At 36.7% G+C, this 27,913-nt stretch overlaps 5 protein-coding genes across 10 annotated transcripts; 2 read left to right on the top strand and 3 right to left on the bottom strand.

Annotated features, from left to right (window-relative positions):
* Window positions 1-198: 198 nt before the first annotated feature.
* LOC106388409 (VAMP-like protein YKT61) lies at window positions 199-2,142 on the top strand. The gene is made up of 6 exons (XM_048750668.1): window positions 199-576; window positions 782-879; window positions 965-1,069; window positions 1,298-1,363; window positions 1,543-1,629; window positions 1,845-2,142. Exons 1-6 carry the CDS (start codon window positions 384-386, stop codon window positions 1,893-1,895), a joined length of 600 nt encoding a protein of 199 aa, XP_048606625.1. The 5' UTR covers window positions 199-383; the 3' UTR covers window positions 1,896-2,142.
* On the bottom strand, window positions 2,130-9,220 carry LOC106388416 (temperature-induced lipocalin-1-like). 2 transcript variants are annotated; one of them, XM_048750664.1, is made up of 4 exons: window positions 8,991-9,220; window positions 8,481-8,878; window positions 8,249-8,394; window positions 2,130-2,315 (listed from the first exon to the last, which is right to left on the bottom strand). In XM_048750664.1, exons 1-4 carry the CDS (start codon window positions 9,193-9,195, stop codon window positions 2,276-2,278), a joined length of 789 nt encoding a protein of 262 aa, XP_048606621.1. In that variant the 5' UTR covers window positions 9,196-9,220; the 3' UTR covers window positions 2,130-2,275. The 2 variants fall into 2 exon arrangements, with proteins under 2 accessions (XP_048606621.1, XP_013683945.2); XM_013828491.3 differs by lacking the exons at window positions 8,249-8,394; window positions 8,481-8,878; window positions 8,991-9,220 and adding an exon at window positions 2,545-2,996 and having other exon boundaries at window positions 2,130-2,461.
* A 3,484-nt stretch (window positions 9,221-12,704) lies between these two features.
* Window positions 12,705-16,115, bottom strand: LOC106407774 (two-component response regulator ARR18). Its single transcript, XM_048750654.1, has 6 exons — window positions 15,355-16,115; window positions 15,115-15,264; window positions 14,646-15,032; window positions 14,475-14,551; window positions 13,074-14,153; window positions 12,705-12,975 (listed from the first exon to the last, which is right to left on the bottom strand). The coding sequence occupies exons 1-6, from the start codon at window positions 15,482-15,484 to the stop codon at window positions 12,928-12,930; spliced, it is 1,872 nt and encodes a 623-aa protein (XP_048606611.1). The 5' UTR covers window positions 15,485-16,115; the 3' UTR covers window positions 12,705-12,927.
* A 953-nt stretch (window positions 16,116-17,068) lies between these two features.
* On the bottom strand, window positions 17,069-19,548 carry LOC125575046 (glucan endo-1,3-beta-glucosidase 6-like). 2 transcript variants are annotated; one of them, XM_048750658.1, is made up of 3 exons: window positions 19,436-19,548; window positions 18,997-19,345; window positions 17,069-18,246 (listed from the first exon to the last, which is right to left on the bottom strand). In XM_048750658.1, exons 2-3 carry the CDS (start codon window positions 19,323-19,325, stop codon window positions 17,139-17,141), a joined length of 1,437 nt encoding a protein of 478 aa, XP_048606615.1. In that variant the 5' UTR covers window positions 19,326-19,345; window positions 19,436-19,548; the 3' UTR covers window positions 17,069-17,138. The 2 variants fall into 2 exon arrangements, with proteins under 2 accessions (XP_048606615.1, XP_048606618.1); XM_048750661.1 differs by having other exon boundaries at window positions 18,997-19,342; window positions 19,436-19,481.
* Window positions 19,549-22,081: 2,533 nt separating this feature from the next.
* LOC106387647 (phototropin-2-like) lies at window positions 22,082-27,691 on the top strand. 4 transcript variants are annotated; one of them, XM_013827556.3, is made up of 22 exons: window positions 22,556-22,718; window positions 22,890-23,434; window positions 23,515-23,697; window positions 23,787-23,878; window positions 23,977-24,178; window positions 24,350-24,572; window positions 24,651-24,721; window positions 24,839-24,945; window positions 25,020-25,069; window positions 25,152-25,256; window positions 25,344-25,403; window positions 25,479-25,568; window positions 25,651-25,727; window positions 25,836-25,920; window positions 25,995-26,075; window positions 26,154-26,257; window positions 26,372-26,421; window positions 26,513-26,742; window positions 26,824-26,875; window positions 26,960-27,072; window positions 27,166-27,306; window positions 27,386-27,691. In XM_013827556.3, the coding sequence occupies exons 2-22, from the start codon at window positions 22,938-22,940 to the stop codon at window positions 27,506-27,508; spliced, it is 2,736 nt and encodes a 911-aa protein (XP_013683010.2). In that variant the 5' UTR covers window positions 22,556-22,718; window positions 22,890-22,937; the 3' UTR covers window positions 27,509-27,691. The 4 variants fall into 4 exon arrangements, with proteins under 4 accessions (XP_048606603.1, XP_013683010.2, XP_013683015.2 ...); XM_013827561.3 differs by having other exon boundaries at window positions 27,166-27,301; window positions 27,386-27,462; XM_048750646.1 differs by lacking the exon at window positions 22,556-22,718 and adding an exon at window positions 22,082-22,305 and having other exon boundaries at window positions 25,152-25,403.
* The last annotated feature ends 222 nt before the right edge of the window (window positions 27,692-27,913 follow it).

Genomic DNA, 27,913 nt, shown 5'->3' with positions numbered 1-27,913 from the left:
TTATAAATTATATATGAATTTTTAAGTCTATTAAAAACGAATAGTACCCCTTTGGAATTTATGTCATCTTCAATCCGAAATTTATAAAATAGAAGAAAAAATTAGAAATGGGATTTCTGCTCTAATGTGTTTTTTCTATAATTGAAGAATGATTTTCTTTTTGTTTTATAAATGGAGGAATGTTATTATAATTTATAGAATATAATTCTTATGAAATAAGAAATAGATAGCGAGGGTGGGTATATAATGAATGTCATCGATAACTAAAGCTCTTTTTCACCACCGGACAAAAAGTTTTCATTTTCCCAGGTGCCGACGCCTCTCCTCCCCCTTCCGTTTAATCGCTTCGTTGTCACGCAACCTCCGATCCACCGCAGGCAGCTATGAAGATCACCGCCTTGCTCGTCCTCAAGGCCGCTCCCGAAACCACGGATCCCGTCATCCTCGCCAACGCCTCCGACGTCTCTCACTTCGGCTATTTCCAGCGATCTAGCGTCAAGGAGTTCGTCGTCTTCGTCGGTCGCACTGTCGCCAGCCGCACCCCTCCTTCCCAGCGCCAATCCGTCCAGCACGAAGGTTCTTCCCTACCTTTAGATCTCCTCCTTTCCCTCGGATCTAATTTTATACCCTTTAGATTTCGAAAATTTTATGATTAGGTTTTGCAATTGATTCCTCACCTCTTCTGATTCAGGAATCAGAATCTTTATGTGATTAAAGGTTTGGTTGTTCTCGTCGATTTTGGTGGTAATTAGGGATTGTATCCTTTGAATTTGATGTGCAGAGTACAAGGTTCACGCTTACAATAGAAATGGCCTTTGCGCTGTTGGATTCATGGACGATCATTACCCTGTTCGTAGTGCCTTTTCTCTTCTCAATCAGGTCTTCAAAAAATCACTCCTTGTGTAATTCCATGTCTAGGTTGTCGTGAATAGGAAATGATTTGACAATCAATTTGTTTTCTCAGGTCATAGATGAGTATCAGAAGAGTTTTGGGGAGACATGGAGGTCTGCTAAAGAAGACTCCGCTCAGCCCTGGCCTTACTTGGCCGATGCTCTTACCAAATTTCAGGTTTCTCTTCACTTGTGCAACTCTGTTTTTCTCATTTCCCCCCTTTGAAGCTTGTTGAACAAAACTTTTTAGGTATATGCTAATTTGGGTGGACATAAAGGATCCACCTTTAATGATGATTCCTCATGAACTAGTTTTATTGGCCCCATTATTTTATGATCAAGTTGGTTTTGTTGAGTGGTTTGGTCTAAAGTGTTTCTGGTGTTGCACTTTATTTGTAATCTTCAGGATCCAGCAGAGGCTGATAAGCTGTTGAAAATCCAGAGGGAGTTGGATGAGACCAAGATTATCATTGTAAGTTGTGCGGTCTCTTTATCCTCTCTTTTTTCCTATGTTTCTGCCAACAGCGATTAAATTTGCATAAATGATGTTCTGTCAGTGAGTCTCATTTCTTCTGTAATTTCAAAACAAGAAAGTCGTGCAGATCCAATACAATAGATTTTTATGGACTGAATCTATGTTCTGTATTACAGCATAAAACCATTGATAGCGTTCTAGCCCGTGGTGAGAAGCTGGACAGCCTAGTGGAGAAGAGCTCAGATTTGAGCATGGCGTCGCAGGTAACCTTCTACAGTCCCATACTAGCTAGCTTTTCTCAGCTTATATTGCTTTCTTTTTCAACAGTCTGGGTCCTCTGAGTATAGTTAGTAAACACGGTAGAAAGGGCATCACATGCTGGTAACCGTAACATGCTATTATCGGGTTAGATGGATAGAGGAGTTGTGGACGATTTCTAGATGGGAACCTGATTTTTTTCATGTATTGGTTGAAACAGATGTTCTACAAGCAAGCGAAGAAAACGAATTCATGCTGCACTATTCTTTGAGCTTCAACTGTGGATGTCCTAAGGTATATATAGTCAACCAAACTTCTGCTCGGGGCGACTCTGTTTTTCTTTTTTATGCATTTGATCCCGTGTCTCTACACTTTAATATTCCACCAGACTCGTGTTGTGCGGTGTGCTATCCATATACATTTCAGTTACAATTGTCTGCCAATTTTTATATGATTGCTTGTGTTCATCTTCTCACTTTGTTACCATTTATGTATAAAAGACAACTTTGTTACGCAAATAGATTTACTTTAGATGTTCAATATACACGAAAGCTTTACGATGATTACTAGAGTAAACATAAGGGGTAGTAATATTATTACACAAGCAATGGAAGTAACAGGAGGTGAAACGAAGGTCTTGTGTTTCTGTAACTATTTGCCGAACATAGATTTGAACCACCAAACACCCTTGGTGTCGTCAGGAGCAGCGTTGGACTCAGGTGGTGTGTCACCCTGAGGGGTCTTGTGAAGCTTGCTGACATCGTACCCTTCCTCCACCGCCTTCTGCAGCAGCTGCTTGTATGTCTCTTCTTCCACATGCGCCGTCCTGCTCAGTATCTACACCACATATCCCACATACTCAATATCAATCCTTAGCTTTTTCTATCATTCATCATAAAGACAAAGGCAAAAAGACATACCCAGAGATAACTCCTCGAAGGCTGGCCGATGACGGCATGCTGGTACTCAGGATCAATATACAACACCCAGTAATCTCCAGTGACAGGAATGATAGGGAGGAAAGGAGGGACGTAGAACTTAACTTTGAACTTAGCCTCGTCGCTCTTAGGATCAGTCTTGTAGGCTGAGCCTTGGATGAAAGCTCTCTTGCCACCGTTCCACGTCTCGTTCAAGACGTGCACCGTGCCGTCAGGGTTGAGGGTGTAGGTGGCGCGAGTGTCAACACCGTTCTTGGGCTGAAAAATGGAAGGGAAAGAAGCAATCTCGTACCAACGGCCCATGTATCTCTCCAAGTCAAGATCCTTCACCACTTCCATCTCTTTCTTCTGCGTCGTCATCTTTTCTTCTTCCTTCTTCTCTAAGGTTCAGATATTTTATTGAGTAGGATAAGAAAGAGGGATTCTGTTTATTTTTTATAAAAGAAAACAGAAAAAGACCACAAAGTGGATTTCTGTGGGAAGAGAGACTGACACGTGGGAAGCGTGTAGGGCAAATGGTTCTAGTAGCATCTATGAGATGTAATCTGAAACAAGGAGGAGGACACAAATGTCTTGTCTCTTTTCTTTGTTCTATGGGCGGGACCGCGGGAGGTAGAACCGTAGAAGAATACAATACAATGGGCCAAGCCTAACATGCACACTTTGATTTGACTTTCTTTTGCCATTTTTAGGCCCACCCAAGAACATTTTTCATAATTGTGCGATTAACTAGATTGTAACACTCAACTTTTTTCGTGGTGACCACTGAGCGTCCGAGATTTCCAAGATCGCAATGATGAGAAGAAGAGAAAATATCAAAAACCAAAAAAAAGATGAGAGATGAGAGCAAGGAGACATGACATATTTGAACACACTAACCTATCGACTTCAAACTCTTCACTTACCCATTTCAGTCTTTATCTTTATTTTGATTCTCAGTTTGAGGCTCACCTTAAGGAGACATGACATGACATGTTTGAACACACCTCTGAGCCTTGTTTAGATTACCATTTCCATATCTTGTAAAATGTTGGCATTGTGAAATCCCATGTCCAACTCTATATTATCCGATTAGTACGAAATTGTCCACTATGGGCCTTAAAGACTGGCCCGCATGGATTTGCTTTTGGTTTCCATCCCAAAAGGCCTTGTACTATTAGAGTTGGACATCTCTTTATATATTAGACACTCATTGTCTAATTCTCCAATGTAGGACTTAGTTTGTTATCTCACATTCTCCCTCTCAAACTAAGGATCACATTCATCTCGTGTCCCACAACTGACTTCCAAGATCTTCTGACTTGATTTCTGCCACACACCTTTCATTCATAACTCATAGGATACCCATTCATCACTCATTCATCATTCAAAGGGTATTTCGGTCTTTCTTACAGATTTCTCGTCAACTGCGCTCTGATACCAAATATAGAATCCGTATAGAACTCGTATAGCTCGATATCAAACCTCACAAACACAAGAATAATATATCTCAAAAGAAACTCTTCTTATTGAAACCTCAATGTCTTAGAAAATCACTCAAAACTAAGACTCATAAAACTCACACACTATGCAACACTCTTGCATAACCTTTATATAACCCTCTAATTATCCTAATCTCATTAGGATTAACACAACTAGATATTTCCTATTCTTTATAGATAAACATAACTCAAATAGAATAGGAAACTTGTATCTCAAGTTATTCAAGCTTATCAACATTCTCCCCCTTAAGCTTGATCTCTTCATTCTTCAAGTCTTCAACTCCAATAAGGCTTCTCATTTCCTTGAACCTGATTCTTCCAAGTGCTTTCGTTAGAATGTCAGCTCTTTGTTCATCTCCAGGAACATGCTCAACTTCAATAAGATCATTCTCAACGCATTCTCTTATGAAATGGTATCGCCTATGTATGTGTTTGCTTCGTCCATGGAACACAGGGTTTCTTGTAAGAGCAATGGCCGATTTGTTGTCTATCCGAACCATTACTCTTTCACGCGATCTCCCAATGATCTCACCATAAAGGTCTTGAAGCCAAATTGCTTGCTTAGCTGCCTCTGTTGCCGCCATAAACTCGGCTTCACAAGATGATAGAGCCACAGTCTCCTGCTTTTGGGAGCACCAAGTTATCGGACTGTTTTCAATGTAGAAAACATGTCCTGCAGTGCTGCGACCATCATCTTCATCAACGGCATGCGAGCTATCGCTGTAACCTATAAGCTTAGTCACCTTTGTCTTCTCTGCTCTGGCAAAAGTGAGACCATATGTTAACGTTCCCTGTAAGTACCGGAGGACTTGCTTTAAAGCCGCTCCATGCGATTCCTTTGGAGAGTGCATGTATCGACTTAAAACCCCAACGCAATACGAAAGATCTGGTCGAGTGTGGAGAAGGTATCTTAGGCAACCAATGTTTCTTCTATACTCTGTTTCATCGATACCTTTCTCTTCTTCCCCTTTAGATAGCCTTAGACCTGGATCCATTGGTGCGTGAATGGCGTTGCAATCCTCCATCTTGGCTTCACTCAAAATCTTTCTTGCATATCTTTCTTGTTTCAAAGTGATTCCATTCTCAGTTTGACACACCTCGATCCCAAGGTAATAGGTCAATCTTCCCAAGTCACTCATCTCAAATTTTGTTGACATTCTTGCTTTGAACTCTCGTATTGATGCACAACTTGTTCCGGTAACGAGTAAATCATCAACATAGACGGCAATAAGAAGAACATGATCCTTTTCCCGGCTTCTATACACCGCAGGTTCTTTCGAGCATCTACTAAAACAGAGTTGTTCTAGTACCTTATTCAACTTCTCGTTCCATGCTCGTGGTGCCTGCTTCAAGCCGTAAAGTGCCTTTCTCAACTTGTATACTTTAGTCTCTTGGCCTTTGATCACATATCCTTCGGGTTGTGAAACATAAACCTCTTCCTTTAAGTCACCGTGTAGAAAGGCTGTCTTGACGTCTAAGTGATGAACTTCCCACCCACTTGATGCTGCCAAAGCAAGAATGAAACGGACAGTCTCGATGCGTGCTACTGGTGCAAACACTTCCTCATAGTCGACACCATGCCTCTGAATGTAGCCCTTTGCCACAAGCCTTGCCTTAAACTTGTTGATACTTCCATTCGAGATCTATATTCATAAAGTCCATTTTCGTCAACTTTGTTTTGGTTTGAGGATATTGTTTTACACAAAATTCTTCTTCTTTAATCTTATTACAAACACTAACAAATTTCTAATGTGGATTTTAGGATCACACTCACCTCCTTGCAGATTAGAAAAAAACTTTCTTAAAGAGCAAAGGGATAAGCTTAACATACACATGTTATTTGTTTGTATATTACCGCCCGCCTGGAAGTGAGATAGCAAGAGAGAAACGATTCGGAATGAGATGGTGAAGAACATGACGGTTGGCTTCAGTTTCCGATCCGGTTTAGCTTTGTTTTTGTATCGGTTCATGGGATCGACAAAATTTCTGACACAAACCGGTTTAATCATCACATACCAAAAAAAAACACCAACACACGTTCTGTTTCTTACATTACAGCATCAACATCGTAAAATTCAAACCGGGATTAACCCTACTTCCGAAAGTCGCAAGATACTACATAAACATACCAAAATGTCCGGTTCGACTCAGATGAAAATCTACATTTCTGAGCTCTTCCTTTTATTAGTCTTAGGAGTTGATTTGCGTTGGGCCTTACATGGAACTACAGAAGGTGGAGGCGGTGGTGGCGAGGAATGACTGGGGGAAACAATCTCGGAACTCCGGAAGCTTCCGGCCAAGCTGATAACTCCGGAACAGGAGAAAAGTGGCAGCATAAGTTTTGTAATACCGTTCACAAGTGTAACAGTCGTCTACATACTGCAATGGGTTGATTTTCAGTTTCTTGCAGACGGCAAAGGGTATGTATTCAAAAAGTTTTTCTTAATTTATTTTAAGTTTTGGAAAAATAAAATAAAAATTATTACACTGTTTCAAAAATTTACATGATGTACCTTATACTTTTAAGGTTTGTTAACTTGTTTGTCCAAATAATTTTTGGAAAACATACATGAAATGTATTTTTACAAAATTGATGATTTCATTGTAACCGGACAAAGACATGAAAACATAAATAAGTGGTACAACTGAGGTAAATATATTTATTATGTGGAAAAACTAATATTTTGGTTTTTATTGCCAAAGTACAACTATGCACAAAATAGTACAACTCAAAAACTAATACAACTATGCACAGCCGATACAACTAGAAAACTGGTATAACTATTTGTTATTTAATTTAGTATTGTTTTAAATATGCATCACGTTTTGAATGTGTATCTTATTTTAAATATTTTGATTGAAACACTAATGTCGAGTAGTTGTACTATTCTTATATATTACAGTGTAGTTGAACTTGTTGCATTAGTTATACCAAAATACATCTAAATTTTTGGGTTGACTTCATGATTTATGGGGCTTACTAGTGGGCTGAAATGGAGAAGCCATTGATGGTTCCGGAAAAAGATCGCATTGAGGATCCGGTGGAGATGTGGTTTCTCTCTTGCAGTTCCGAGCCGTTTGTTTGGATTTGATGAAGACCCACCACGGACACCACCGTCGAGCTTCCTATTTTTGGCCACGACTACACTCTTTTTTGTCGCATCTCTCTTTTTCTTCACTGCGTCTTTTTTATTTTTCGATGCGGCATCTCTCTTTTTCACAATAGAGGCCATCTTTTTCTCCATCGATGATGGTCACTCTTACTCATCGCCGACGTTCCCTTCTTTTTATTTTTCCAGTGACTTGTGTTTTTTGGAACCATGGTTGAAGACTTTTTTGGATCCACATCTACTTTTTTGGCTTTGAGAATAAAAAGATGATGATGTTTTTTTTCCGGAAATAGTACAACCAATATAACTTGTACAACTTGTAAATAAATCATTATTCAATTCAAATATTATTAAAAATATACAATTCATGTGTTTGATACATGCAGGCGGGGAAAGATTGGACCAACATGTCTTATTGGTTCTAAATTATCTTTTTTCTATCATATAAAATTTTTATATGTTGATAACAAAAAAATAAAAATCACCAAATTATTGTAAAGTTGTATTAGTTATACAAGTTTTTCTTGTATCAGCTATATTGGCTGTACTCAATATATTTATACTAGTTATATTTGTTTTAATTGTACTAGCTGTACCAATTTTATTTGTACTAGTTGTATGAGTTGGAGTTGTACTAGCCGTACCAGTTGTAGTTGTACTAGTTGTATTAGTTACACTTCGTGTTCTTCTTTATTTTAAACATCGTTCATAAAAGATGAAATTTGATTCTAAATAAGATATAATTAATTAAATATGAGTATGGATTGTTCGATTTGGATTAAGAAAGAGAAAATGGAGGATGGTTAAAAAAAAATTTTGATTTTTTTTTAAAAGTGAAAGAACATTAATGGAGAAGAAAAAAGGAGGAAGAAGAAGACTAGGGTTAGAGTTGGATCAGGTTTGTGTATGGATCCGGGTTAGAATCTGGATCATAATCTGAGTAGAATTGCAATGGCATAGGTTAGTAAATATGTTTAAGTTATTAGGTCTCATGGTTTTTTCTCCCTAATTTTTATTTATTTTTAAAATAAAGAAACAATAGGTCTATATAAAATTTTTTTGACCCTTGTGGTCTATTTTAGCATTTGATCATTGGTGTCGTCAGGAGCAGCGTTGGACTCAGGTGGTGTGTCACTCTGAGGGGTCTTGTGAAGCTTGCTGACGTCGTACCCTTCCTCCACCGCCTTCTGCAGCAGCTGCTTGTATGTCTCTTCTTCCACATGCACCGTCCTGCTCAGTATCTACACCACATATCCCACATACTCAATATCAATCCTTAGCTTTTTCTATCATTCATCATAAAGAGACAAAACACAACAAGACATACCCAGAGATAACTCCTTGAAGGCTGGCCGATGACGGCGTGCTGGTACTCAGGATCAATATACAACACCCAGTAATCTCCAGTGACAGGAATGATAGGGAGGAAAGGAGGGACGTAGAACTTAACTTTGAACTTAGCCTCGTCGCTCTTAGGATCAGTCTTGTATGCTGAGCCTTGGATGAAAACTCTCTTGCCACTGTTCCACGTCTCGTTCAAGACATCAACCGTGCCGTCAGGGTTGAGGGTGTAGGTGGCGCGAGTGTCAATACCGTTCTTGGGCTGAAAAATGGAAGGGAAAGAAGCAATCTCGTACCAACGGCCCATGTATCTCTCCAAGTCGAGATCCTTCACCACTTCCATCTCTTTATTCTGCGTCGTCATCTTTTCTTCTTCCTTCTTCTCTACGTTTCAGATATTTTATTGAGTAGGATAAGAAAGAGGGATTCTGTTTATTTTTTATAAAAGAAAACAGAAACAGACCACAAAGTGGATTTCTGTGGGATGAAAACTTACTTAGAGTGTCTCCACCATGGATGTCACCGTAAAATGTGGATCGTGCGTCATACCAATCATTGTTGAATGCGTCGGCTCCGGGTGCCTCGGCTACATCACCAGCGGGTGCTTCGGCTCCATTACTGTAGGTCATGGGTACGAACCATATCGCTATTACCATCATCAGAACTTTTACATACATCATTTTTTTGAAGTTGAGTTTCATGCTTCTATCTCTTTTTAACTTAAACTTGATTGATAACTAATATTAATGGGAACTTGTGTGCTATACATATATATATAGTCCACTCCACACTTTTCATGATGATGTCACTATAGGAGATAAATATGAATATACTGTAAATATATACTTCCTTATTGTAGAGATACGTTCTGATACCATATGCTCTGATACCATATAGAATAGAAAGAAAAGTATATATTTACAGTATACTCATATCTATCTCTACAATAAGGAAATAATATATTTACATTATATTCATATATATCTCATATAGTTACCATCATGTAACGTTTACTGAACGATGAAGATTTACTAGAAACACTAGGTAGTAGTATACATGCAATACCTTGTGCGGAGTAAAATGTAAAAATAAATAATTTAGTTTTATTTACATTTTACATCATTTTTTCAATTACACATGCAATGACGTTTTGTATCTTACGTTTTATATGATTTGATTGTGAATTTTGTTAGGTATATACAGTGACCGTAAAACGAAGTTACACAAGCATAAGCATTAAACTAGTATATACACTATACTTCTAATATACATATTATCCTAATTAAATTATATTATAAAGTTATTTTAACATATATCTATGAATCATAATATTTAAGATAACTAATTAATAAAAAATATTGACAAATTCTACTGATCTATATATATATATATATTTATATATATATACTATTATTAAAAATATAATTTAAGTATAAATACATATTTAACATGATATTTGGGGTTATTAATTAAATAAATAAACTAACAATAGGTATTAATGAAATTTACTGATAATATCATAATTAAGTTTAACTTATATTTAGTTTATGATTTTAATGGTTAATATTATAATCATGTTTTATTATCATAATATTTGAGGTTATTAATTAATAAATATATACTAACAAAATATATTATCAAATTTGACTGATAATGTTATAATTATATTTATCTTATATTTAGTTTATGATTTTAATGGCTAATATTATAGCCACATTTTGTATTTCTTATTGGAAATATTGATCTAAATTCAGATTATTATCATATTAATATTATAATTAGGCTTATCTTATATTTAATTTATGATTTTAATGGTTAATATTATAGTCAGATTTTCTGATTCTTATTAGAAATATTGATCTAAATACAGATTATTTCAATATTGAATTTAATATTAAATTTAAAGCATCATTGAAATATATGTTGTAGAATATTAATTTAATACATATGCTAAATAATTTATATATTTTGAATATAAATAATCATATTATTATAAATTAATTTATATTTAAACATGACAAACATCAAATTAGTTTTTAATCCAAAATATCAGAAATATTCAAAGTAATATACATTAAACCAAAATAGTAAAGAATATATATTAAAATTAATTTAAAATATTAAAATATGGAAGCATGAAAAACTAGGATAAAATATTAAATAACATAAAAATAAAAGTCAATTGGACCAAAATACAAAAAGAATGTACAAATTAGATATATGTCATGAACAAAATTAATTAGGCCTAATAGTGAATCGTGGTGAAGTAAATATACATATCTACCCTTTTGCAAATGTCAGAGATAAATATCGTTATAGTCCTCTAGGATCTCTAGGGTGTATTTCGTAGATTTTGTATCGATAAGAATACGCAAATCTTAAAATATCTTCACCTACGGATTGCATAATCTTTTAGAGCATAATTGATTTGATTGGTGCATAATTGTTTTTATAATTTGCAGAATAGTTCTCAACAGTCTATAATGGTATTTACTTAATTACGTCTAATGCTTAGTGTAGAGAGTGCAATTTCACTAAAAATAAATCGACAAATAACAAAACATAATATATGTATAATCTAAGAAAATACAAAGGTAATGTTTTCCAATTTATTGTTTTTGTTTTTTTTTCACGGTTTTAAAATTTTAAATTTTTGATACTATATGATGTTTATTCACTTTTGTTATTTGTTGATAATTTATGAATTACAACTGTTTATAATGATTTTAGTATCACTGGAATTCTTTTCAGTCCAAAAGTATAATAAGGGCTTTATTAAAAATTCAAGTTTTCTAATTTGATTATTAGTATAAAAAGATTTTAATCTAAAATAAACATCCCAAAAATAAAAATATATTAAAAAGTATATATTTAATACATTGATGACCCATATGGATATTGAAGTTATATAATTTATAATTTAAAGTATATATAATTTAATAAATGGAAATTTTTCAAAAAATAAAGAATAAAACTAAAATTTGTTAGGTATATATATTTGTCCGCATAAAGTGCGGGTCTATCATCAAGTACCAAAATATTCAAATATCCGAAATACCCGATCCAAATCCCAACGCCCGCTCCTTGTTGGTTTTATTTTCATAATAATGCAATTAATTTAATTGTCAAATCTTTAAATGAAATTTAGGATTATTCTTGGAGAAAAATCAGGGTATTAATCATCTTGATTGTCAATAATTACACTAAAATTTCTTATCCCATATATATTAAAAGAGAAGCATTACAACATATTTTTGTAGCCACATGTCATCACCACAATCGTCTGAATGGGCTCCGTAATATTAATAATCTCATTTCGTGACTTATTGAAGTGTAGCCGTTTTAATCTAAAATAAACATCCCCAAAAAAAATAATATTAAAAAGTATATATTTAATACATTGATGACCAATATGGATATTGAAGTTATATAATTTATAATTTAAAGTATATCTAATTTAATAAATGTAATTTTTTCAAAAAATAAATAATAGAACTAAAATTTGTTTGGTATATATATATTAGTCCGCACAGGGTGCAGATCTATCATCTAGTACCAAAATATTCAAATATCCGAAATACCCGATCCAAATCTCAACGCCCGCTCCTTGTTGGTTTAATTTTCATAATACTGCAATTAATTAAATTTTCAAATCTTTAAATGAAATTTAGGATTATTCTTGGAGAAAAATCAGGGCATTAATCATCTTGATTGTCAATAATTACACTAAAATTTCTTATACATAAGTATATACTTTATCCTTTTTAATAAACAATTGATTTTGTGTTGAAATATATATTAAAGGCAATAAATATGATTTTGTTATTTTAAATTAATTAAATGTTAATTTTTTTCTTGTATTTATATTTTGACATTGTAAATTATTCTTTACTTTAAAATGAAATGCAATAACTAAAATCTAAAACAGTCTTAACCAACTTAGAAAAAAAAATTATTTACAAAAAAAAAAACTTAGAAAAAATTTTGAAAACAGAAAAAGTAAAAAAATTAATAGGTTTATAAATAATAAGTGTCACTAAAGCGAAATTAATTAGGTCCAAATTTTGTAAATGAGCTACGATACCAATAATCTAGAGTGGGTAAATTTTATTCCAACAGTTTCTCAAATTTTAAATAAGGGTGTTCGTATAATACGGTTTAATGGCTTTCAAGATCAACCGCTATTTTCGTCTATAGAAGCAAGTTTCAATGTGTTAAAAAAAACAAGTTTTAAATATTTTACTTGTTACGTTTCTAGGAATAAAACTCCAATAGACAAAAGAGAGTATGAAACTGTTTGGTGCAGTGTGGTTTAATTAGAGGAAACAATGTGGGGGAAAAGAAACCATAACAACAATGATTGGTATCCAACAATAGAAGAAAAAATGATGCAACCCATAGAACAGACCAGGAACCAAGGCGGAGGAAACGAATCAAAGCCCAAACCTAGCAGCCACTGACACCATTCCATTATTCTCATCCTGCAACAAACAAACACAACATCACTTTCATTCTCTACTATTAACAAAAAAAAAACTTCAGTCCAATCACACCAATCACAAGTCACTTTTTACTTTACCTGTTTCAACATCTCATTCATTATATCATCGAACACATCGTTCTGGTTGTCAACAAGATCATTCTCTAGCTTCGTCGACGACCTCATCTCTGGATCCATCATCGTAACGTTTCCCACACACTCTCTACTGTTGAGAGTTGTTGCACTGTCCTCTATTGGACTCATCATCAGTGAATCATCCACACCTTTGCTTCTGGTCGCGTTGTTATCTCTAAAAACCATATTATTATCCACTTGTAAGGGATAGTCAACATTACCGAATGTGTTGTTCATCATGGTGCAGTTCTGTTCCTCCCATTTATGTGTATTCATGTTCTGCATGAAGTCACCTAGAAACGGAGGCTCACACTGCAATACTCCAACATGGCTATCAGCAGAAACCAATGAGGTGTTATAATCTCCTAGACCGGTCCCTCCACATGTCATTTGATCTTGACCAAAGGCATGATTCAGCGGTAAAGAGTGTGATGGGAATCTAGTTGTTGTTTTCAGATTCCCTTGCCAGCTATGATGACTAGGGAAACTAGATAAGCCATTGAGGCAAGACTGGTTTCCATCAGAGACCCCAAAGTTCTCTTGCAGCATCAGATTGTTGCTTGTAGCACAAGGCAAAGAGGTGCTAGAGCTGCCAAATGACATCCGAGAATCAAGGAAGCTGCTGCCGATTCCTCGGTCCGCTATGCCTTTAAAGTCCCCCATGTATGGAGAACACTTGCTTCTAGGAAACTGGAGTGGCTCTAGCGGAGAGAGATTCACGTTCTGAGATCTTGCCAAGAGAGGACTGTGATATGTTCCGAATGGATTAGCTGAGCTGCTTGAGCTCTGATGATGCCCCGGTGGGATGAAGCTAGAGGAGTTAGATCCTTGAAGGTTTACCGATGAATACACGGAGGGATGGAACTTGGTGAGACTGGAGCGGGTTAAGAGGGATGAGCTTGAGAGTTGTCTTGTGGAAGAATAGTCTCTTAGTCCTTCAAGCTGAGCCATGTGAAAGTAAGATGAGTCTCTTGACCCAAATGCATCTTGAGACATGTTATGCTGCTGACCTTCGTCTAGCTTTTTCAAGTAGAGTCTGTACTTCTGCAGACAGAACCAGAGACAAAAGGAACACTATTAGGTATGGTCTCATCATCGTTAAAACTATATTAAAAAAAAACCCATAAATCAACCATATGAACATAAAAACTATTATATATATAATGTTTTCTGTTTGAAATTTATTTTTATTTTAGTTATGTATCATATTTACGAACATTACTTTAAAATTTATATACTAATAATATATTAAACCTAAATTATTGAACTATGTCTGAACCATGACCCAAATAATTATCCCGTTCAGTTTCCTATCCGGTTTTTAAAATATTGGTCAAAATGCAAGAGTAGATGAAAAATTAGCACCTGTAAATGGCTGGCTACGTTTTCCCTCGTGAGACCTTCTATGTTCATGTAATCAAGTATCTTTTTGGGAACAGCTTCTGTAAAATGGAGAGACAACGCTTGACATCAACATCACATACTCACACACACACAAGTAAACGTGATAAGAGGTTTAAGGGGAAACAAACTCACTGTCAAGGCCCAATTGCTGAACGGCATGGACAAACTTCTGGTGAAGCTCCTGTGACCAAACAACACGACGCTTCTTCCTGCTGGATGACTCATCTCCATCTTGCTCACTCCCATCTTCTTCATCGTCTCTGTCACTGTCATCATCTCCATCACCGCTGTCATCAGCCTTCTCTTTCCGTTTCCCGCTGCCGCTTGGGGCGTATTCAGAAGTAGGGAGTAGGTGGCGAGAGGGGGCGATGATTTTTTTATATGAGCCAATGTTCTTCTTCACAACATGCTGCCATATGTTCCGAAGCTCCTTGAGGCTAACGGGTTTGACAAGATAATCACACGCGCCGTGGATTATCCCTTTCATAACGCTGTCGTAGTCACTATGCGCTGACAACACTGAGAACACATAAAACACAAAAGGATTTAGACAAAAGGCTAAATAAAAATGACATGAAAAGGGAGTAAAGGGAGACGTAACTGATGACAGGAAGGTCCATTTCAAGACCAATCTCAAGCAACTTAAAGCCATCTGTGTCAGGCATCTCCACATCGCTTATCACCAAATCAAACATGTTGCTCTTCTCTCTCAGCATTTCCAAAGCTTTCTTTGACTCCATCGTCTTTGTCACTGACCAAATCAATCAAACTATGATGCGGCGATCCAGTACACAAACAAAACAAAACAAAACAAAACAGACAGAAGCAAAGAGTTATGTACCATGATACTTGCATCGAAGCAGTAACTCTTCAAGTTTCCGGAGGCAGGTTGGATTGTCATCCACAGCAAGGACCCTCATCCCCACCGGAAACTGATCACTCCTTCCCTCTTCATTGCTCACCGACTCCATATTCTCTATTCTGAATTAAGTTTGCTCTTAGATAGACTTTGAATCTGGTTTTTTTATCTTGTGTGTCTCTGACAACCTGTAAATTAGATTGTACTAGGAGGAGACCAAAGTCCAAGGAGGCCAAAAAAAGAGAGTGATTGTGCCTTTAATCCGGCCCTTTAATTTTCTAACATAAATTTACATATTCCCTTCTATTTTGCGCTCTTTCTTTCCATTAACAGGGACATGGAGAGTCACATGGTTCTCTTTCTTTCCTTATTGTCTGTTGAATCTTCCCTTAGCTGTACACATAAGACAACTTTTTTTTCTGTAAGGTCCCCATTTCTTTTCTTTCCTTTTTTCAAATATCCATTCTCTCATAACGTTCAAAGCCAGCGTTTCTCATCTTTTCCTGGCTTTCCTTAAATGATTCTATTTCCTATTCTGATAGACGCGCTTTCCGTTTGTGATTTTCAAAGTTATCATATGCATATGGTATCAGTTCCAAAAAATGAGAATTTGACTAAGGCAGAAAGAAAGACTGACATGATTCATATCACATCCAGACACACTTTGACTTTTCCTCCACATTCTTAGCCATTCTGCTGACAATTTTTTATCGGCTATACTCGATTTGTGATGATGAGTATTTGAAAAATCAAGACGGATACAGAACAAGCAACAAGTATTAGACGAGTAAGGAGTATTTGTTCCCAACCTTAATTGCAAGTAAAAGAAAGGAAAAAAAAAACAAGTATTATTAGCAAGTAGTACTCGTTCTGTTTTATTTTATTTGTCGTTTTAAACTTGAGTACATAGATTTAAAATTTAGATATTTATTAAATAAAAACATCATTACCAATACACATAATCACATTTCAACCAATAGTAAAATAGATTGTCAATAAATTTTGCATTAAAGTTATAAAACGATATTTATTTTGAAACGAAAATTTTACTCTACAACTACAACGACAACTAAACTAAAACGGATGGAATAATAAGTATTTAATAGAACATGTAACAAATAGCAACTAACGGGACAAGTAACAAGTCAAGTATTAAAAATACAATAATACGTACTTGATATTTGACTTGATCTTGTAACTAAAAAAATTCATCGATTTATTACTTGTCTTTGATAACACCGAGTACTTGAAATTGATTTTTCAAGTTGAGTACAAGTCAAATAGCGAGTTTAAGGCGAGCAACGACTAACGATGCCCGACCATATCACAGATTGTTGCATTTCATGTTTTGATGATGGCTGCTTCAGCTAAACCCTTCATCATCTTCTCTTTGTTCCTTTAGTGGTACGATCACTGTTCAAAGAAATATTGTGTATAAGCATACCACTACAGAGACCATGGTCTCTCTCTTCCACTAGCGCTTTTGCTTGCTTGAGATCTGAAACATTAAATCAAATCTCTAAAAGATTCTAAAGATCCTATCACGTTCTTCGCATCTGTGTCACTCAGCCACAACCAGTACTCAGAGATCATATACCTAAGACCCTAAACAAAACCCAAGCCACAACCAGTACTCATAGTTTTAAACTTTAGCATTTTGCAACGAACTCCCACTTTGCTGCTTTAAAAGAGACAATTTAGCAAGCTCTGAACAACTTTCTTTTAATAATAGATCACACATAGAGTTACATATTGACAAGAAACCATCACAAAATAGAGATCATGGTGACGGCTGCAGCCATCACCAATGACAAGAAGAACACTTGTACATGTGCAGCACCACCGTAATAAGGCTCTATCATAATCGGAAACCTGCAGGTTCCCGTTGATGGATCCGTCTTAGTCACCTCCGATATGTTTGGAAACTTACACGCTGTATCAAGCTGGTCGTTAATCTGATAGTAACTGTTGAACGCATAAGATATGTTCTCCTTCCCATCAAGATCCCCACAAGACGTCCCAACCCCAAGACTAGTGCAATCCCCTAAGCTACACGCGTAGCTCACACTCGGCCCCACCTGAGGGTTGTCCAACCTCACGTTTGGCTTCATCACACACCACTTCCTCTGCAGATACCTCACACCTTTGGCCTGGATCAAAGCTCCCGTGTTGGTTGTCCCCAGGTTCAATGCGTAGTTAGGCAACCCGTCGAAAGTGAATATCCCCCAGTGCCGCTCAAAGTAACCAGGCTGAACGCTTTTAGCGTCCTCGTCTATCAAGCTGAAGAGATACGCGTCTATTGGACCAGGCCTTCTCGGCGTCCCTCTCCCTCCTGCAATATGAGCCATGAAGCCCTGGTTGAACTTCCTAGCGTACTCCACGTTAGCATTCCTGTCCCCATCCGTAGGCCATCCGATCTCACCGACTATAATAGGCATGTTTCCAAACCCATTCTTCTCTAGGGCGTGCACAAGAGTGTCGTAGTTCGCGTCGAACACGTTGTAGTAGAATGTTCCACCGTCGTTCACGGGCTGTGAGACGCCGTCAAAGAAGGCGTAGTCGACAGGAAAATTGGCGTCGTTGTAGAGGCTGATGAATGGATAGATGTTGACAGTGAAAGGGCCGCCGTTCTCGACAAGGAACTTGACGATAGTGATCATGAGATCACGGATGTCGGCTCTGAAGTCGCCTCCTGAAGGTAAGGTGGTGGAGGTGTCGTAGACATCAGCGTTTAAAGGACAAGTGACCTTCACTTGGTTCTGAAGACCGGCTTTTATAAGAGCGATTTGGATGTTCCTCATCGCAGGGAAAGTTGTGTTGAGATAGCTCCCGTTATAAGTTGACAAGAACGGTTCATTGCCCACAGCTACGTATCTGTGAAACAATCCAAACTTTAGTTTGTCTGATACAGTAAATATATGAGCTTTATGTAGATTTTATCTCTGACAAAGACAGGTAACTTACAAATTCTGTACAATTCATTACAGATTTAAAAAATCGGTTTAGAAAGCACGTAGGCGGTAAATACTCTCCTATAAAGCGCCTAATTACAGCCTTAAAAAAATAGTCAAGACGTTCACAAAAATGACACTTTCCTAATCAATAATCTCCTACAAGGCGTCTAATTACCAATTTAAAAAATCAGTCAAGACGTTCACAAAAATCGGTTTACACGCTTCCCTAATCAATAATCTCCTATAAATCATCTAATTCCACCTTAAAAGATCAGTCAGACATTCAAAAATTTGGTTTAGACCTTTTCTAATCAATAATCTCCTATAAATTGTCTAATTACCACCTTAAAAATTCAGTCTAGACATTAAAAAATCGGTTTAGACACTTTACTAATCAATAATCTTCTATAACACGCCTAATTACCACTTTAATAAATTAGTCCATTGACAAAATCGGTTAAAACACTTTCCTAATCAATAATCTCCTATAAAGCACCTACATACACCACTTTAAAAAAATCAGACAAAACGTTCAAAAAATCTGTTTACACGTTTTCCTAATTGATAATCTCCTATATAGCGTGCTATTTCTTGAACATTGTTATGTTACAAACCACCTATTTTACTGTCTACTCAAGTTGGATAAGGAGTAGAAAAATAAGAAAGGAACCTGATGTTGACGTTATCGGTATTGATGTGAGTAGAAACATTTTTAGAAACCCATTTCTCAGCGGCTTTGAGGCTGGAGGCTAGAGTGGATAGCATCTCGTTGGGGATACCAACCATAACCTCGATTCTGGATTTGCCTAGAGCCCTGAGAGTATCGTACTCGGCGTCGAAGAGCTTCACTTTCTGAATACCATTCTCTCTCAGCATACGCACCACTATGTCCGGCGGAAGAGGGTGCGACGCCTGTGTGCCCCAGTTCGCTCCGATCGAACTTGCCCTCGGACAAACAAGCGCCACAGCTAGTATCACCGCCACGAAACTCCACTCCATCTCTCTCCAATTTGACCCTTCTTTCCACCAAAAAAGATAGATAACTAAGCGTGTTACAAAAAAAAAAAAAAATAGATAAATACGCTGTGTGCAATGAGCTTTGAGCTTACTGTCTCTCCTCCAGTGCTTTTCAAAGCGACCATGCAGCTGCAGGAGCGAGCGACTCCTGTTTTTGGCAACCCCACAGCCACAAAACGACACGTAAGCATCGTTATCTTTCTTGGTCCTCCTTGCTCTTATTGGATATGTGGGCTTCTATGTCAAGGCCCATCAATTTCATAATGTGATTTTTTTTCTTCTTGATTATTTCTTTGATATCAAGCAAAAGTTTTACAAATCTGATGTACTAGTCTGAGGAACATGGTAGAGAGACTTATAATCTCCACAAAATGTTGCATGAGTAAAAATCCAAGCCTACAGCCAGACAAAATGCCACTGCTTTTTGACTTTGGAGGATTCAAGACTGGATATATAGATGATGATCATTTAACTATGTTAATCCCTTAACTCCACCATATATGTTAACTCTGCATAAGAAGATGAATGTGGCTAATAATACATCATGAGCGTGTGTTAGATTTAGTTTGATGATTAGTGTGACCATCTTTATGTTTGAACTAGTTGAACATCTTTGTTCTAACCTTTTTCATGGACTAGGGAGATTATCTATCTTTCAATATTTAAAATTAGGATACGACCGCATGATTATATATGTTTTTTATTGCATTTTACAAACTAATTAGAATTTGATCCATGCATACACACAGATATTTGTTTTAATAAAATAGATATATAAAATTCTTCACAACATAAGAATATATTTGCATGTGTATTTGTTCGATTTGCAGTAAATACCATCCATGATAGATTGGCGGTTTTTTAATGTGTGTTCATGTTTTGGTTGGATATTAAACCAATCAAAATAATTAATAAAATAGATATATAAAATTCTTCACAACATAAGAATATATTTGCATGTGTATTTGTTCGATTTGCAGTAAATACAATCCATGATAGATTGACGGTTTTTTAATGAGTGTTCATGTTTTGGTTGGATATTAAACCAATCAAAATAATAAAGGCATTGCCTGCTTGCACAATAAATGGACGAGAGTATTGTGAGAAAGGGTAGAACCCAACAAACAAACTGTAAAAACTGATTACATAATCGGACCAAACAGAAATGTGGAAAACAAATAGAATCTATTACATAATCGGACCATATAGAAAAGGAGGGGAAAACACACATATCTCGAGGAATGTGTGAAAACATGTGTAGGAGAAACCGGTCGCCAAAGCCTATTAAGCTGTAGCGGAGGTTGGGGAAAGGAAGGAATCAATATTGACATGTTAAGGTTTAAGCTGAGATTTTGGAAACTTACATGTAGTAAAGAACAATGAGAAAAAAAGAAAAAAAAAGTGAAGTTAAAATTAGAATTGCGAAATGTAAATTAAAGGAAACAAAACAACTTAGGATTTTCTTTCTTACATCCAGATTCAAAGCGGTTGTATTATTAAGACCAACTTATACTTGTATGTTAGATCTGGCTGCTAAAAGCTTGAGACAATATATAATTCCCAATGATTTCGAAAATTAAAATCGCATATTAAGAAGCATATAATTTTGTCATATATTGAAATGTAAATCTCTCTTATTAAAATAAAATCTTTCCAATGGACTCAACATTTCTTTTGGTAAATTTATAAATTTAATACATTCCTTTACTAAATAGTTAAACCCACCCAAATTAATTTATACTACATCTCTTGTACTACTACTAAATGTGTGTATTTCCGAAGAACATAATAATTAATCTTGTATCTAAAAAATATAAAACATTAGCTTCTACATTTTCATAATTTTATTTATTTATCTTCTTTTCAATGATTTTTTTTACTACAACACTCAATTAATTTATGAAAAAAATTAAAAAAATAACTATAACTATTTTTTGCAGGTTTAGATACTGCAAACTAACTTTATTTAAATATATTTTCATAAAAAAAAATTACAATCATTTAAACTTAATAAAGCTTTCTTATTAGATTTTTTTCTTAGATTTTTTTTATTAAGAGCACATACTTATTAATTGAAGATTATGCATCGAATAAGTTTTATACAAATAAAATGTAGGAGACAATAAATTGACATAAAATTTATCACACAACTAATGAAAACAATCACAGTTGGTATCAAAAACTTGGTTAAACATAATATTGCATCTTAACAGTGTTCTTTGTAATCATGCTACATCTGTTTACCACATCCTCAGTTCATCAATCGGCTTTTAGTATTTTACCTAATGGTGTAATAACTTGAATTAGGAAGTACAAAAGGGTTCTATCCACATGGACTGCCGCAGCCTCAGAACCACTGCGCTACACGAGTGATCCCTTTGTTTCATTCCACCATCGTTCTGGTTAGAGTTGGAGAACTCGCCATCTCCATTGCTGTTGACTCTAGGTTCTTCTCTACTCTCATAAGCTAAATCTGGGAAGAGTTGATGAGTTATACTGAATGAAGTATTCTTGTCGCTAACCAGCTGAGTCCATGATGCCCTCTGAAGCCATGACGAACCTTCTGTTGACTTGCTACAAGCTTCAACAGAACTCATGGAAGAGAAGATCTTGAGAAGATCGTCTCTCCCGACGCTTTCTCCTAATCCTCCGACGTGAAGCCTAACCCCTCCATGTTTTTTCAGTTTCTTTCTTCCAACGTCTCCCTTAACAAGGCCCATTATTAGCCGTTTTCGGCGGGAAAATTAAGGCCCAGGCCCATTAATATCCGGATAAGGTGTTTTGCTCTTGTGGGTCCCCTGTATTAATTTCTTGAGCATTATTTTTGAAAGAGATAGGTGAAGAGACTAAAGACAAAGTCTTGTTTCGTCGTCTGTTTATATGGGAGAGAAGAGAAGAAGACATAGTCGCTTTCTCAGACGTGTTCCTCTTCCATAGCGCGTGTGCTACTACTCCAACACTCGTAAGTTACTGACTTTTCGATATTACATTTACCGAACTGAGAACAATGTGTCTTTGTTTTCAATCAATTATTATTGCTAATGGAACAAAATGTGAAAGACTGTGTGTAATAAATTCATGATGATGATGATGAAATTAAGAGGGAATGATGAAGTATATGTGGTGAAACAGAGTTAGGGTGTGTGGTCCTTTTATAGCTGAGAGATGGGTCCATCCGAGCTTTGAATAGAGATAGCGATGTCTATCCTTCTCTCATTTGCAGCCTCAGAAACATGATTGTCTCAAACTAAAACAATATAATTGAGTTCAGTACAGTTTTGTTGTTTAACTCTCAGAGTTTTCTCATAGTCTTTGCTCTTTTTAAAGCCATTATATACACATGAGTTGCAGCTGTTAAAGAAAGCTACACGTCTGGTATATATATTTTTTGTTTATTGTATTAATTTCAGCTTCTTTAATATGTTTCTGGATTGCTTCCTGACTCTTTAATGTAATTTATTAGCTGTTCCCGGAAACTACAGGTGTAATAGCCTCAATCCTTCTGTCTAACTCTTTGGTAAACTTGTCTGGTGTTTTAATTTGCAGCCAGTTCATTACTCTGTTTCGCCAAAAGAAAGTGAATAAAGAAACTACATGGAGAGGCCAAGAGCTTCTCCGTCTCCCTTGACTGATTTGGAGCCATTAAGTGAACGCACATCCCTTGAGATATTCAACCCTTCAAGTGGTAAAGAGGCATCTTCTTCTTCATCATCAAAGCCTCAAGATGGCAACCGCAAAGGCAGCAGCAGTAAGTGGATGGAGTTTCATGATTCAGCAAAGATAGTAGAGAGAACTGCTGAGTGGGGATTATCATCCGTTAAACCGGACACAGGAGAAGATGGTATTAGTTTCAAGGTGTCCAGTGAAGTGGAACGAAGCAAGATGTCTAGGAGGTCATCTGAAGAATCATCAGCTTCTGAATCTGGAGCCTTCCCTAGAGTATCTCAGGAGCTCAAAACCGCTCTCTCCACGTTGCAGCAGACCTTTGTTGTCTCTGACGCTACACAGCCAGACTGTCCCATAGTCTATGCCAGCAGTGGGTTCTTCACCATGACTGGTTATTCCTCCAAAGAAATCGTTGGAAGAAACTGGTACGTCTCCTCTTATATACATCTTCTTCTAGTTTCAATCCACAACTGCTACTAATATTGCATTTGAAAACCCATGGCAGCCGTTTTCTGCAAGGGCCTGACACAGACAAGAAAGAGGTTGTTAAAATCAGAGATTGTGTCAAGAATGGAAAAAGCTACTGTGGAAGGCTCTTAAACTACAAAAAGGATGGAACACCCTTTTGGAATCTCCTCACAGTCACTCCTATCAAGGACGACCAAGGCAACACCATTAAGTTCATTGGGTACCTTCCTTACTTCCTCCATGTGCACGGTCTCCTCTATGAATCATTTTCACACTTCTATATGATTGTGGATTGTTTTTTTTATGCAGGATGCAGGTTGAAGTAAGCAAATATACAGAAGGTGTAAACGATAAAGAACTGAGGCCTAATGGACTCTCCAAATCCCTGATCCGATATGATGGTTTCTGCTCTTTTCTTTTATGTCACTTCACAACAATGATAAACTTTAGCCAAAAAAAAGAAGAAGTTAATATGTCATACTATTGATGTTGTTATCAGCTCGCCAGAAGGAGTTAGCCTTGGATTCTATTACTGAGGTCGTGCAAACAATAAAACATCGCAAGTCTCAAGTGCGGAACTCTGTGAGTAATGATATTCTGGTGAAGCCTGATAGTACTACTACACCTGGTGGACAAGTTGTGCGATCAGATGAGGCTTCAAAGTCAGCCAGAACACCTGGACGTGTTGCTACTCCAGCGAGGTGAGTCTTTTTCACCACTAGATTCATGATAATCTGGTAAACATAAAATCCTTAAAGGCATGATCCTTGCTCACTGACCACTGACATTGATTGATTGGTTAGTTAATTCTGAGGCTGTATATAAAATAAAACCCTGAATGATTTTGTGATGGATCCTCATGCAATGTGCAGGCCAAAGAGCAAATCACTTAGCTGGAATAAAAAGCATGAAGATGTTCCTAGTGTGGAACCTGAAGAACTAATGTTGAGCACAGAAGTTGTAGAGCCTAGGGAGAGTTGGGAGCGTTTAGAAAGAGAAAGGGATATACGTCAAGGGATTGATCTAGCTACCACTCTTGAGCGTATAGAGAAGAACTTCGTCATCAGTGATCCTCGTCTTCCTGATAATCCCATTGTATGTTTCTTAGTCTAGTGTGTGCTACTATGTTTGGTATGGAACCTTGAATGATAATGCAAATCGTTTTCTTTGCAGATATTTGCATCAGACAGCTTTCTTGAATTAACTGAGTATACACGTGAGGAAATATTGGGAAGAAACTGTCGGTATGTGACTATTATTATCCTGAGTATCTTTTACTCATGCTTGGTAACTATGCAGTCTTCTTGGCTGTGCTTTTCTTGTTTTTGTGATATGAATCTGTGCAAAGTGGTTGGCCTCAGGTTTCTTCAGGGTCCAGAGACAGACCAAGCGACTGTCCAGAAGATAAGAGACGCAATTAGAGATCAAAGGGAGATAACTGTCCAGTTGATAAACTACACTAAGAGCGGTAGTTATCTGCTAATGAGCATTCTTACAAGTTTTCTGATAATAGATGCTCATCAAACTATTAAATCATTGCAGGAAAGAAGTTCTGGAACTTATTCCACTTGCAACCTATGCGTGATCAGAAGGTCGCCATTGTTGCATCTAGAATCAGAAGCAAAACCGTGCATTGTTGCTGACTGCATTGAGTTTTTTTCTTTCTATCATTAGGGAGAGCTTCAATACTTCATAGGTGTGCAGCTTGATGGAAGTGATCATGTTGAGCCCCTCAGAAACCGTTTGTCTGAGAGAACAGAGATGCAGAGTTCTAAACTGGTACGTTCTTTCATTTTCTTTAGTGCTTTTAAAAAAAAAAAATATTTTCCATCAAAGGAGACTTATCACATTAATTATTCTTTTCAGGTGAAAGCTACAGCAACAAATGTAGATGAAGCTGTCAGAGAACTTCCAGATGCTAATATGGTACGGCATAATAACTTCTGGTTGCTTATCAAAGATGTAAAGGTATAAATGCATTTGATCTTTATTGTGTTTTAGCGGCCAGAAGACTTGTGGGCTGCATACTCAAAGCCAGTATATCCTCTGCCTCACAAAAAGGAGAGTACATCCTGGAAGGCAATACAAAAGGCATGCATCAAACCACATTACTTTTTTACTTTGTTTTGTTCTCAGTCATGCTGTTTTTGACTGTGATATGTCTTCTTAGTAGATCCAAGCGAGTGGAGAAACAATAGGACTTCATCATTTCAAGCCAATAAAACCGTTAGGCTCTGGTGATACTGGCAGGTACCATTTCAATTGTGTCCATAACAGTAAACTTGAAGTCAAAACTGTCGTTATCTACTCTAAGTTTGTATATACTTATATTATTTACTCTCTTTTTTGGCTTCAAAGTGTCCATTTGGTTGAGCTTAAAGGAACAGGTGAGTTATACGCCATGAAGGCAATGGAGAAAACCATGATGTTGAATCGTAACAAGGTATATGATGGAGAATGAGTTGCCTGTTCATATGATTTTGTATCTCTCATTGACAATGTGCAGCTTTTATATAGGCTCACCGAGCATGCATCGAAAGGGAAATCATTTCTCTTTTGGATCATCCTTTCCTTCCCACTCTCTACACTTCCTTTCAGGTATAGATTTTTCTGTTTTTGTTTTTATCATTATCAGTACTTGCGTCTCATTGCTAAAGCGTTGTTTTCTGTCCCCAGACATCTACGCATGTTTGTTTGATCACAGACTTCTGCCCTGGTGGAGAGTTGTTTGCACTACTTGACATCCAACCAATGAAGTTTTTGTCAGAAGAATCAGCAAGGTACTTTGTAACACAAGATCCACTGGTCAGAAGAAAATATCAGTGTGGTGTAATAACTAAATAAAGGAACTATACCCTTATGAGTTACTCTAATCAGTCTCTTTTTGTCATCAGATTCTATGCAGCAGAGGTCGTTATTGGCTTAGAATATCTTCACTGCTTAGGTAAATAAATAACAGAGCAAATTATTGTTCCTTGCTTAACAAGTTTAGTTGGTGTTTCGTTTAAGATTTGTATGTATGTTCCATAACATAGGAATAGTATACCGAGACCTGAAGCCTGAAAACATACTGCTCAAGAAGGATGGGCACATTGTATTAGCCGACTTTGATCTATCTTTCTTGACGTCCTGCACACCCCAGCTTATTGTTCCACCTGCACCTAACAAACGGAGGAGATCCAAGAGCCAACCATTACCCACTTTTGTTGCAGAACCAGCCACTCAGTCAAACTCGTTTGTAGGGACTGAAGAATACATTGCTCCTGTACGGTGATGCACTTAATGTTTTACCTCTTCAAATCTTTGTTTGCAGCTGTATCTTATGTTCATGGTTTTATCATTTCAGGAGATAATCACTGGTTCTGGTCACACGAGTGCTATTGATTGGTGGGCACTAGGTATAATCTTCCCCTACCTCATTATGGTAACAACTTAGGTTACAGTCTGTTTTTAATATGCTGATGTATGTATGTTTGTTTTAGGCATCTTGTTGTATGAGATGCTTTATGGGCGCACACCTTTCAGGGGTAAGAATAGGCAGAAGACATTTGCCAACATCTTGCACAAAGATCTCACCTTCCCCAGCAGTATCCCTGTGAGCTATCTATCTTGTAACAACCTGTTGTATCTTCCAAAGCGTCCAAATGAAAAAACGAATATATACTAATTTAACCATGTACTGGTGCAGGTAAGTCTTGTATGTAGACAGTTGATTAACATGTTGTTAAATAGAGATCCAAGCAGCCGGTTAGGATCCAAAGGTGGGGCTACTGAGATAAAGCAGCATGCATTCTTCTGTGGGATCAATTGGCCTCTCATACGGGGCACGGTAGGACTATAACTAATATATATCTTTTTATGTATCACCTTTGTGTTTTGTTGGGCTAACTTATGTTGAGTGATTGCAGGAGCCTCCACCATTGGATGCACCATTGCGTATAACAGAGAAAGATCCGAATGCAAAAGATATAAAGTGGGAAGATGATGGAGTGCTTGTGAATTCGATGGACATTGACATTGATCTATTCTAAACACTCACTCTTTTACCTTACTCTGTCTGAGTCTCATTTTAATGCAAAACTCTTCTCAATAAAGAAAAAGGTGGTGTATTCTAGTTGACATTGTTAGACCATTTGTATATGTAGCAGAGATTGCAACATTTGGTGTGGATTGATGACTGAAATAGTAGGAATGGTCACATGTTCTCTGATGAACCAAGTGATAGTAAGTTAGCCTCTAAGGCCTACACAAGAAGATTTTTCGACCAGTTGTAGTATATAAACCACTAGGGTTTTGGCCTGCCCGTAGGGCGGGGTGAATAAATAATAAAAATATCTTTATATAAAATATATGTTATGGTGTAAAGCTGAAACCAATTTTTTTTTTTTTAAATTACATTGTAAGTTTTGAAAGCATTGTAAATAATAGGTTAGTTT

This window comes from Brassica napus, chromosome A2 (genome assembly GCF_020379485.1).
Source record: "Brassica napus cultivar Da-Ae chromosome A2, Da-Ae, whole genome shotgun sequence".
NCBI lineage: Eukaryota > Viridiplantae > Streptophyta > Magnoliopsida > Brassicales > Brassicaceae > Brassica > Brassica napus.
This window is presented reverse-complemented; position numbering and strand designations above follow the sequence as displayed.